The sequence below is a fragment of the Haliotis rufescens genome, unplaced genomic scaffold (assembly GCF_023055435.1).
Source record: "Haliotis rufescens isolate VD_foot unplaced genomic scaffold, xgHalRufe1.0.p SCAF_8, whole genome shotgun sequence".
NCBI classification, from domain to species: domain Eukaryota; kingdom Metazoa; phylum Mollusca; class Gastropoda; order Lepetellida; family Haliotidae; genus Haliotis; species Haliotis rufescens.
The window spans coordinates 31,293,941-31,306,536 of record NW_025964372.1 but is presented as its reverse complement, the minus strand read 5'-3'; the positions used below and the strand labels follow the sequence as shown (position 1 = coordinate 31,306,536).

General features: G+C 40.1%; 1 protein-coding gene across 1 annotated transcript; it reads left to right on the top strand.

Moving 5' to 3' along the window:
* The first annotated feature begins 2,238 nt into the window (after positions 1-2,238).
* On the top strand, positions 2,239-12,364 carry LOC124145500 (cell wall protein DAN4-like). The gene is made up of 5 exons (XM_046515280.2): positions 2,239-2,589; positions 7,967-8,600; positions 10,138-10,266; positions 10,893-11,076; positions 12,070-12,364. Exons 1-5 carry the CDS (start codon positions 2,284-2,286, stop codon positions 12,362-12,364), a joined length of 1,548 nt encoding a protein of 515 aa, XP_046371236.2. The 5' UTR covers positions 2,239-2,283.
* The last annotated feature ends 232 nt before the right edge of the window (positions 12,365-12,596 follow it).

The following is a 12,596-nucleotide window of genomic DNA, read 5'->3' as shown; positions in this document are numbered from 1 at the left end:
TGACGACACCAATGCACTCGTTGTTGACGATGTTGTGGACTCAGTGTGACTCGTCGAACAGGACGTTCTCCTCGTAGACCTGCTGCTCTTAAACGGTTTCGTACGGTCTGGTCGAGGATTCTGCGCAGTGCGGGTGTTTGGGATGCGGTTGAAGTGGCTGTTGTCGTCTTTTCACGTAGGTGGCGCAGTCGGATGTAGCGATCTTGGGCGGGGTTGGTTACTCTTGGTCGTCCCGACCTAGGCCGATCACGTGTTGACCCATGCTGTTGAAACCATTCCCATAGCCTTGTGATGGTGCTGGGCGCTATATTGAAAACCCTGGCTACAGCTGATCGGGATTCCCCTGCCTGCAAGCGGCCTGTGACGTTGTTTCTTTGCACTTCTGTTAATCTTGGGATGTTGTTGAACTGTCACTGTTCGATTGACGCAGATGCCAGGCAATCAAACACCCTGCACTTTAATACCGTTCATAGTGCTACTGTACATGCAGTGCATGCAGCTCCATGTCCCTTTTGTTAATGCACTGGTTGCGTTTTTCCGAATCGTACGTGTTTCTCGACTAATGGTTTGCATGTCCTTATTGTGACCATTTTGATCCAGGAAATGTGTCACAGACACCATAACACATTACACCTATTCATTTTGCACCTCTTTGTCCGCCAAATTTACTTTTATGGCCCAAAATATCTTTATTGCGTTTCCTGTTTTGAAGAGTATATGTACATATGTACTTTTATGTTGGTTTTGAGTGAATAAATTTATCTGAACTTCCTCCTGCATGGAGGGTGTGAACGCATTTGGGATGCATACGAGTTGATTAGCAATATTACACAGTTTATTTGTCAGTCTTGCATGGAAAGAATTATGAAGGTATGCTTTCGGGAGAGTATATAATTTGGACAATAATCAGTTCTAAAAACAACAACAAATAGTATAATTAAAGATATATATTATGGCAACATAGGATTTGGAGTTTCATGTAAAAACCTTTAATATTGTGGTTTCACTTGTCATTATCACACTTTTTATATCACCTGGTAATTACATTATAATCAGACAATGGTACACTCAGTGATTTTCTTGTGTTATGTATACTTTGTTTTGAGTGAGTGAGTGAGTATGGTTTTATGCCACTTTTAGGAATATTCCAGCAATATCACGGCGGGGGACACCAGAAATGGGCTTCACACATTGTACGCTTGTCGGGAATCGAACCCGGGTTTTCGGCGAGACGAGCGAACGCTTTAACCACTAGGTTTCCCGCCGCCCCAACTTTGTTATGTACATGTGAACATGTAAATATATTTTACTTACATTCACGTTTCATCGTACTTGGCACAGAGCATTGCCTCTAAGTTTAAGATTATGGGCCCATGAAAGAACGACATCGATAGAAGTTGTCAACACATGCTACTGATTCACTTCTTAGTTGTTTTCAATTCATTGTTTTCTCATATTGAAACCAAAAGATATGTATGCCTCCAGTTTCCATGCAGGTTGGTTTTTCTTGATACTTATAACGTAAAAATGTCCTTTCACAACGCTAAAATACTGATTCCTCAAATGTTCACAGAAAGGACAGACTCGACATCACGAATTGATAGATGACCTTTCACTTCATTGTCTTATCTAAGGAAATCCTTATGTTGCACAGGACGTTTACAATGTTTGCGAAATCATTGAGGACGAGTATGTGCTGGAAGACCTAGGATCATAATAAGGACGTATATGGGATTCAGACCAATGAGCAGCAGGCTCTTTGATATCATTCACTATTTGATAGTGATTTATAAACACACGCTCATGATATAGTCGGTATCTTACAATCGACTCTGCTTTTAGCAGTTATTTCTTATGATTTTTGAAATTGCTTTATCGTGTTTATTGGCACACAGAAAGATTTCAGCGAATTTAAGTAATGTTATGTACTTCTGACAGATTACATATCTTGCAAGACATTGATTTCCGTGCAGCTTCAGTGAGCAATGATTCCCAAATAGCAATTATATCAATAATAGAAAGTTGAACTTTACATTTCACTGTCACAAGAAAACACGGTTGCCATAGGTTATATTGATTGACCATTCCTTTTCTACGAATCTATGAATCATGTTTATGCATCAGCTTACTTCAAAAGTTTGTACTGTATCCAAGCTACGTGAATTGTTAATCATATACTCTACGAGCATCAAACCAATACGATTTCAGTAAAAGCAATACAGACGTCCTACAGTAAAGTCACACAGTCATCTGAAGTCAGTATTGAAGCAAGAATTTAGGAAAATGAGTTCGACATATTTACCCTTTTTGATAGGCTTGTTTGCGAAGTTGTACTCATGTGCGCAATTCAGTGGACTTTCAAACTATGGTGAACAAAACATGATTTTACAAGGATCCGTGTTTCACGTATTCAGTAAAACGACATTCCAGCAGTGTCACCAATTGTGCATCTATTCCTCGATCTGTTCATCGATCAACTGGTTATCCTCTGTCAGAGAATGTCAACTCAACATGCAGCATGTCGGTGTTGGTAATTTGCAAGTTTCACCAAACAACGTGTACATGCCAGTTGAACCGATTCAACAACAGGTAAGACACTGCACTGTTACTCCTGATTCTAAAGCCATACTAGATATAGCTACACAAACGTACAGAATAGATCTATACAAATAATATTTTGGTTTGTTTTAAAGCCGTTTTACACCACCAAGCCGCTAACACATTTTTCTATATAAAGCCTTTTCGGCGTTTAGATATAGTTAACTCTTATGACCTTGACCTTCAATGTCACCCAATCATATGTCATAAAACATTCCCAGGGGTATAATGGTGGTATATGAAGTCTTCAATATACGGCATAAGCGCGTAGTTGAGGAAACCACTCATGAAGACTAAATGATCTGTTTGATGCTGTCATAGACACTCACCTTCTGGACGATGTTGGAATAAAAATATCAACACATTTATACATGATAGTGGTCTGTTTCATAGGTATACGAACAGCCTTATTATTCAATTCAACCTCAATTTGCTATTTGCATTATGACCATGCATAGTGCATAACTGACAAAGCTGACAATCCAAAAGTGTTTTACACATCGGCAGAGGATGGTTGTTATTGTCATTATTGTCTGCACTATGTTTGTTTGTTTGTTGTTTTTCGACGTACGCATCAATATTCGAGTTGTATAACGGCGGTCTATAAATAATCGAGTCCGGAGCAGACAATCCTGTGATTGAAAATATGAGCATCGATCTACGCAATTGGGATACGATGACATGCATCAACCAAGTCAGCGAGCCTGACCACCCGATCTCGTTTGTCGCCTCTTACGACAAACGTATACGTAGTCGTCTTTTACGGCAATCACGGGTTGCTGAAGACCTATTCTACCCCGGATCTTCACGGGTCCTGCATTATGTAAACAACTTTGTAGAATTTTAGAGATAACCACTTTGTATTGTTGATTCCATTACTTATGTTTTGCTCAAGTTCAAGCAGTTCACATGTGGCCTAGGCAGGCCAGGCTGACTTGGCTTTTCGCGTGTCACCGTACTTTACTTTTAGATTCGCCTGGTCGAGGTTCAATTATTTGCAGAAATATTTGCAGGCTGTGGCGTAAACAACATTCACTCATTCACTTGAGTGTTGTAATCCCTAAAAAGACACTCGTTTCTTGCTTTAAGGTTTTCCATAGAACACGAATTATAAGACGAATGTAAAAATATGAACATACGTGTACAAATTAGACCAAGGCTGTGGCATACCGGTTGTATTATCGATATTCTCCGAAGTAAGAAGTGCTTTCTTCGTGGACTAATTTACATACGCTGTTCATATTTAAATCCATGTAATGGAGACATAACTACGTTCCAGTAATAAGGCAAGCTCACGGAGTTCTAAAGTCTTGTCGCCGCCCTTTGGTACATGCATGTCTAATAGATATTATCTCACATATATCGCCTTTACAACCATAATCAATTCTTTTGAAACATTAGGCAATCATGTCAAGGGTCAAAGTCATCCTGAAGGTCATAGCAAGAAAAGGAGAACACCAGAACAATAACTCAAGAAGCATTAACTGTAGGTCAATGAAACTTTGTTAATGTCGGTTTTGGGGCGGGACTCTCACCTACATATATGGTCAAGGTCATGTTCACGATGGTCATTCGCAAAGTATGTTTGACATTTTAATCAAAATATATTTTTCAGCATCATCCTTTGCAGGTTCTGTTTAAACCATTTCATCAAAGTGGCGGTTAGGACTGGTTCCCGCGTTGCTCCTTATTCTGTGATGAAACATCACCAAAATTATTATCTTAATACTGCGCCCATTTATATATGGAGACATCGTTTTATTTAATGGAACTGAAGTTATGGTATTTGCATACAAGCCAGGAATGTATACGTGATCAGTAAAAATTAGTTCCCAGTAGAGGGTGAGGTCAAATGAAAAGGGATTTAATGTCGCGTCCAAGATTATTGCACTTATATAGCGACGAGCATGCACTGTATGTGTGTGTGTGCTTGTACTAGTCCGAACAAGTGCCGATTATATAGTGCAAGCACACTGAGATTACATGTCGCAGTTTAACAGGAATACCCCACTCAGGCTCAGTATACTCCGAGCCGACCAGTCCTTGTGTTAGCCCCTTAATGCCGAGCGCCAGGCAGGGTAACAACAAGTACCATCTTTTAACGTCTTTTAGTATGACGCGGCCGGGGATCGAACCCCCCGACCTTCGCTCACAGGGCGGAAGCTCAAACACTAGACAGCGGCGGCGGTCAGCTCCCAGTAGAACGTGTAGTGGATGTGTATCTTGGTATGTTGTCTTCAACGAAAATGTCAGATCTGAACATCTTCCGACACTTATGGTACATACAAGGTAAAAGTGTTGATAAAACTGCCACAGAAGCCAATCGTGAATCTAAATATTCTTTGTTTTTGTTCCATATAGGTTAAGATCATGAAAAGTTAAATTAAAACATCTCTAAACATGTTAAGGACTGGTAAGGCGTTTAAAATATTGGATTGATTTGTTTTTAGAATAAGAATGAGAACACATTTGTTACAGTGTGGCTGATCACATGGCTTTTTACGTCTTATTCATTTTGATATTTAGTTTCACATAAATAACCCACTGGCGCTCAGTATACTGACTCTAAGCCAACCAGTCCTTGCTTTAACCCCTTTAATGCCGAGCGCCAGGCTGGTTAACAACAATTACCATCTTTTTACGTTTCTTGGTATGACGCGGCCGGGGATAGTGCCACCGACCACGAGCGGAGCCTCCACCCCTAGGCCACGGATTCGGTCTTGGTAGTTCAAGTCTTAGCTCGTCTCGCCGCAGAACGGAGTTCGATTCCCAATAAAGGAAACCCATGTCTGGTGTTCCATTTGCCAGGCGTCTTGTCATTGCTGGAATATTTGCACATGAGCTGAAAAACTTCACTAACACCTACTGCATTAAGCTGAACATCATGAAAAATCGTCACTGTCAATATATCGTTACTGTCAATTGCTTGAATTTAATACCTGCAGTAGTTGTCAGACAATTTAAGTGTCACATCAGCGTTCTTATTGTGTGACTACTACATAAAACTTTCCAACTTAAACTTTAACCCTTGTCTGCACAACAGAATAAGTTCAAATGTGTTAGTACGAGTTCGATTTATCATCAACGTGAGCACACATGAAAGGCGGTTTAATAGGATCAATAATTACTTAAATTGTCGATTGACATCAAAGTACTTTCGTTGGTTTAGATGCGTTTTCATGTTAATACTTGTATTTGAATAATTAAAGAACTATATCAGTGCTTTAATGACAACAGAGGATGTATTATTCAATGATTTTAATCTCACTTTAGTTGTATTCAATTTTCTTGGGCGAATTAAAAGCCGAACCTGACTTATTAACTCATTATTTTTTTATACTATTATTAACATGTTTTTGACGAAAGGAACATCGAAATACCGAATTCTGTAATTATGAGAACGATCCAAATATTACATGCATGCGTTACTATAACATGGCAATATTCCAATAGACATAATTGTTTTCCTTGTGAAGAAAACAAGAACGACATCGCCACTTCGCCGAAAGAGTTTCAGTCAGATACAAGACTATTATTTTCCTGTGCTATGAAGCTCCCTAAAAAAATGTCTAAATGTGAAATATCCAGAAGATTCAAACTTCAATTAAATTAAGTGATTAAGAATAATAATTCGTAGAAAATAAAGATTTATCCTCCAACCTTTTGATATAGCAATACTCTTAATAGAACGAAATTATTTATTGATGTATTCCATTCAATTAAATCTAAAACAAATATTACGTCAATGAATATAACCAAAACTGTGCTAGAAGCAATAAGGATCGTATTTACCTGAGAAATGCACCTTTAATGGACATGGACAGCATTCAAAATTAAGCGCATATAGCCTTACGATATTGATCCTATTTTTCAATCAAACTCTGAAAAATGTGACCCGATACCTAATACAGATACTTTGAAATGGGAAAGCAGAAAAAAACATTCATTCCAGTGTGTGGCTCTGAAACATCTTCGTTCACTGATGAAAACGTGTTTTTCTTAAACAGCTACTGTGGCTTTTTTAAGTGACTTTAGTTAGACTGTATATCTAGCCCACGGTTTATATCAATATCGTACTAAAAAGGAAAGATTGACTCATCTGTGTTCGATCCCCTATTTGGATACACATTGTGCACAACCTTCTTGGCGTCCGCCTCCGCACTGTGGCTGGTTGATAAAGACGAAAAGAAAGTCACACTCAGTGACTCAATCTGACTTGGTAGTTGTTTAATTCTTTTTTTTACTGATAAATTACTTTTATAACTGGTTAATAAATTGCTAAGAAATAAACGAATGATCGACCGGTGTGAATAATCAATAAGGTTTTTTTAGCGTCGCAGTTAAGATGTTTGCTTGATTTACATTTCCTGAAATACAAACATGGTCTGATGGAGATTGCGAAATCAATGGATACATGTACTTAGGTAGTAAATAGGTTTGTTTGTTTGTTCTTTAACACAGCACTCGGCAGTATTCGTGCTGTATGACGGCGATCAGAAAATAGTCTGGACGGGATATTCCAGTGATCGATATCATGAGTATCGACCCAAGCAATGGGAATATGATGACATGCATTAACCAAGTCAGCGAGCTTGAGCACCTGATACCGTTAGTCGCCACTTATGACAAACATAGTCGCCTGCATGGGAAGCAAGCATGGGTTTCTGAAGGCCTATTCTAACCCCGACCTTTACGGGACGTAGTAGGTAGGGCCCTGGTTAATCCAATGGTATGCACGAAGGGTGTTGCTGGCATTTGAGTAAACACTGAAAATTGACGTCAAAAACAGTCTGCCGTTGCACAAATACAAACGCTTTATGAAGTTTTTGATCAGTCACCCCGAAGTCGCATGATTCGACTAAACAGTTTCTCTCTCTCACTGTTTGAAACAGTTTAGTCGAATCTTGCCAAACGTACATATTTATCAAATGATGAGAGGTATATACACATATTTTGTGCTATTTGTTATCCATCACCTCTGTGCTATTTATTATCGATTACCAATTGTTGTGAGCGTCAATCTGATTCATATCACAATATATCATATACCAATATTATATATGTTGTGATAAACATCAGAATTTGTACGTTTTCATATTTATTCACCAACACTAGAAAGTCAATCAAAGACCAAGTATATATCTGAAGGGTCAGATCGCCGTTGCGTTGATTCACAAGATCATCGGATGGACTAAACTTATTGTGAATATTCTACTCCAAAGAATTTAAAGACACACCCGATTCTTACATAGTTTCAATATAGATAACCTCCAGAGATATGAAAGAATCGGGTGCATTACTATCTCATATTCAGTGCTATAAATATATATTTTCATTTAATGAATGTAGTCTTCAAATTTACTTTCAGACTCACACATGTGGAAGTCGTCCCTGTAGAAGTGACCAGCTATGCATCCCTGTAGTGAAGTCAACATCGCACATTTGTGTTCAAGCTGTATCTGCATTGGCAGCGACTACTGCCTCATCGGGATCAACTACAATGCTGGCAACTCCAAGTCTCATTACTTCCCGAAATCCAACACCCTCAACAACTCCAGAAGCAACTAACCATGATCAAAGTACAACCACACCAGAAACAACTACTCTAGAACCAACTACAACTACACCAGAAACAACTACCCCAGACCCAACTACCACTACACCAGAAACAACTACCCAAGAACCAACTACAACTACCCCAGAAACAGCTACAACTACACCAGAAACAACTACCCCAGAAACAACTACAACTGCACCAGAAACAACTACCCAAGAACCAACTACAACTACCCCAGAAACAGCTACAACTACACCAGAAACAACTACCCCAGAAACGACTACAACTACACCAGAAACAACTACCTCAGAACCAACTACAACCACCCCAGAAACAACTACAACTCAAGAAACAACTACAACACCAGAAGCAACTACCCAAGAAACAACTGCAACTACACCAGAAATAACTACAAGCACACCAGAAGCAACCACTACACCAGCAAGTATGTTCTCTTCAGATTTAGCATTACATCTCGACATGTTTATCGATATTTTCCATTTCCACTCAATCTGCTTTTGAAAACAGAGCAGACATGTACATCACATTAAATCCTGAAAATATTTTGATTGTCGTGTGTCACAGCTAACAAAATTAAAGAATAATGAATGCATCGATATTTTCCATTTCAACTCAAACTGCTTTTGAAAACTGAGCAGATAAAAGCATGTACATCAGATTAGACCCTGACCACTAGACCACGGAGGCGGCCGACGTCGAAATAAACGTCAAGCCAATGCCAACCTGAGACCTAATGACAGATTTGACGGTGGATCGGTTATGGTGTGGGATGGCATCACTATGACTGACCGAACCCCACACTATATTGTGCACTGAAGTGTCACTGGACATAATATTGGACAACTGACGACACCCTTTGTTGGCACGTCTGCAAGGCGTATGGGTCGACGTTTTGTCTTTCAGGACCAACGTTTACTAATCGTCAATGCTCACAGCACAGCTGGTAGCACAACATCCATAGTCTTATTGAGAATATGATCACAATTTTGGAAGAAATGTTTCTTTGTATTACTATTGCTTTTGGTCGTTCGATTGACAGATAATTGGTGCCTAACGATGGACCAGGTGCGCTTTAATCACAAATTATTTTTTTACGAAATACTCCTTTTTTAAATGGTCTAATTACTTGTTTTAATAGAAAATTCAGAGGATAAGTAACTATGTACGTTTTCCTATATGTTTGAGGCACCAAACCCAATCTGTTAAGGTAACTTTTTTTCACTAATATTTTCATATAAAAAGGGGACAAATTTATACTATTATGTCAGCTGTTTATGTTAATAAAAGCGACGAAAGCATTTCCATAATCATAAGAAATATCCGCTAAAGCAGAGTCGATCGTACGATTCCGACTATATCATAAGGAAGTGTTTAATAATCACAGTCAAATAGTGATGATAGCAGTTAGCACCTGTCACCAACTCATGCCAAGTCAAGTAATGTTTTCACTTGAAAAGAACACGGGATGATATGACACAAGGCGAAATAGGGCTTCCTCATAGCTCTCTTCACTACAGCTTTGCAAAAAGACGTTAAAAGATGGTATTTATTGTTACGCTGACTGGCTCTCGGCATTAAGGGGCTAAAACAAGGGATGGTCGGCTCGGAGTCAGTATACTGTGTCTGGGTGGGGTATTAAACTACGGCATGGTGTCTCAGTACTAGTGGGCTAGCACTATAAATCGGCATCAGTCCGGACTAGTACAAGCAGCCACACACACACACAAGCGCGGGCACGTCGCTAAATAAGTGTATATATCTTGGACGCGACGTTAAGCCCCATTCCCATTCCCCCCCCCCCCCCCCACCCCCCCCACCCACCACCGACATTCCGCTCTCTGGGCAGACGTTCTACATACTTCACCAAGGAGGCGGTTTAACATAGAAATACAAGGGATGTCTAGAATTGTCAGCAATGAAAACAGCATTTATTTCGATACGGTACCTGTGTGTTTTTTCAGATGACGTCAGCTGTGAGATCGAGGCTGACTGTGGTATATTTCCCGGAACAACATGTTTTGGCGGTCTGTGCACATGCAGCATTGGATACGGCCTGGACGTGGCAGGAAATCTTTGTAGAGATATACGTGGTATGATCACCTTCGTTCTTGTACGTTGTCTTAGTAAAATAAACAAGTTAATAGGCACTGTTATATAGAAAGTGATTTAAGTTTGACATATATTGTGACTTCTGCGTACAATTAGTGCTATCAAAATGTAAAGAAATATCTATTGAGATTTTAGCAATCTTAACATATCTCTTCACAAATTATATCCCGAATTATTTGAGATCGAAGGGCATGTAGTTGGTGTATTTATCCTTTATACATTCAAAAATGCTCTAAGTTAAATACACCTAATTTAATAATGGAGGAATTGAGTTAGTAAAAAGGACGCCTTGAACAGTTTTATCAAGGCGCGCCAGTTTACTGTGGGCGGAGACCTCAAAAGGATGCATGTTTTAGAAGCTTACGACTCTGTTGAAACCCACGAGAACGGGTATGATAGCGATAGACCAATCGAGGTGAATTGAGCTCACAACCTTGATGTTCCGGCACGCCTACGAGACGAATGGCTTTTTTAGGCGCCTTATTTAACTGGGCCTTCATGCCCCCGAAACTATTTTACATGCATACGTCCCTTCCGACCCAATGCTTCTTGTACATGCATACTACATTTCCCCATGACAACTATAAGCTCTTTCCATTCATTGCAGAATGTGCGTCATTCAGAGACAACTTCACTTTGTATGCAAAGCATGCAATATTCGATTATGATGAGGAGAATCAAACCCCCTTCTCAGTGCCAGAATGTGTGGCGATGTGTCTTCAGGCTTCCACTTACACATGCAAAACCTTTGAGATGTATCAGGGCGGCTGCTACACACAATCGGTGACCTGGTATGACGTCCCCAAAACCTACCGATCACCCTATAATTATGTAGACCACTACCAACGCAGGTGTAACTGGTGAGGAGTGTCTATCTACGGGTCAGCAATATGTCACCTATTCACGGTCACATGCTACAATGAAACCACGTTAATCTGGAGACGCTGTTTTAAAAGTCAGGGTCAATAGGAGGAGTTTGTGAGTTAGCATTAAAATCAGACCGTGTAGTATCTCAGCCATATACTGAATAGAATAAGTAATACATACATATTAATTAAACACCTGTCAACAATGGACAGTATAATAATCAATATACTGATTTCGATTTCTTCGTGATTTACGTCATAAGTATCCGCTGTTATTAACAATAGTTTTTCAGTTTATAATGTTGACTGCCTCAGTCACACAGACAATGCGACCGCGATGCAACCTCCTGGCGACCAAAATATTTGACAATCGCAATGAGGTTTCAGGAGTCTCTGAAAGGTTTCACTGAGGTCGCCATAAGGTTTCAGAGCGGTCGCAAAACCCATTCGGTCGCAACCAGTCTTTTGAACATGCACAAAAGACCGGCAGCGACTGATTTGGTCGCTCGGAGACTTCATTGGTCTCCTAGAGGTCCCCAAGGTGTGCTATTTTAATCGCAGATTGGTTTTCGCTGTTCGGCCATCGGTTTCTTCTACACATAGGTGTTGACTCTTTGCAACATTGTGGCGACCTCTCGGTGACTGATCAGTGATGAGGCGGTGATCGACCGGCGCTTCATTGGTGACTGGTTGTCGATCAGTTGCTAAATGGTTCCCAAGCGTGCGTCAATCATTCGCTATTGGGTTTGCAACATGTCACCGTCTATAAAAAGACCTGTCTGTGCATTACAGCATCATTTTGTCATAATAATCAGAGAGTTCACATCTTCCATTCATCACTATGGTCCGTAAAGGCAGGAAAACATAAGAACCAAAAATTGTAGAAGATACAATAGAGACAACTGCTGTGGTGCACAGGTCTGCTACAAATGAGCCAGTGCCAACAACATCTCAACAAAAGAAGAGGCGGATACCAGATGAGGAGGGAGAGTCAGAGATGTCAGGTGTTGACGGGCTCCATTCTGAGGAAGCCCACGAAGTCACCATGCCTTTTTCTCTCCAACTCTGCCATCAAATTCTCCTAGCTGTGGCCAATACCGATTTCGCCTGGTCCTTCGCATTCTTCTGTACATCATCATGGCAGCAACTGCAGCATTTTGATATATTCTTTGCAGACGGAGCAACTGCAACTGTTCTGCTCTTTACATCTTAACAACTTGCAAAGAAATGATTTGATTCAGAAAATCACCCTTGTTATATGCATAATGTTGTGATCGGTGATCGATCGACAGCTAATCACCAACAAGTCCCCTTTCAGTTGCAACAAGTCACTGAAGATTCGCTAACTAGTCACCGATCGGTCTCAACCAGTTGCAAACATTTCGCCGTGTCTACGGTGAACAGTTGCCGATCAATCACTGACTGGTTGCAAAACCTATCGCTGA

What these genes read in the sequence shown, in the direction of transcription:
- LOC124145500 (XM_046515280.2), top strand. Translation starts at nt 2,284, where the DNA reads ATGAGTTCGACATATTTACCCTTTTTGATAGGCTTGTTTGCGAAGTTG. An exon ending in AGCAACCACTACACCAGCAA is followed by an intron (nt 8,601 to 10,137) that starts GTATGTTCTCTT and finishes GTGTTTTTTCAG; the next exon opens with ATGACGTCAGCTGTGAGATC. An exon ending in TCTTTGTAGAGATATACGTG is followed by an intron (nt 10,267 to 10,892) that starts GTATGATCACCT and finishes CATTCATTGCAG; the next exon opens with AATGTGCGTCATTCAGAGAC.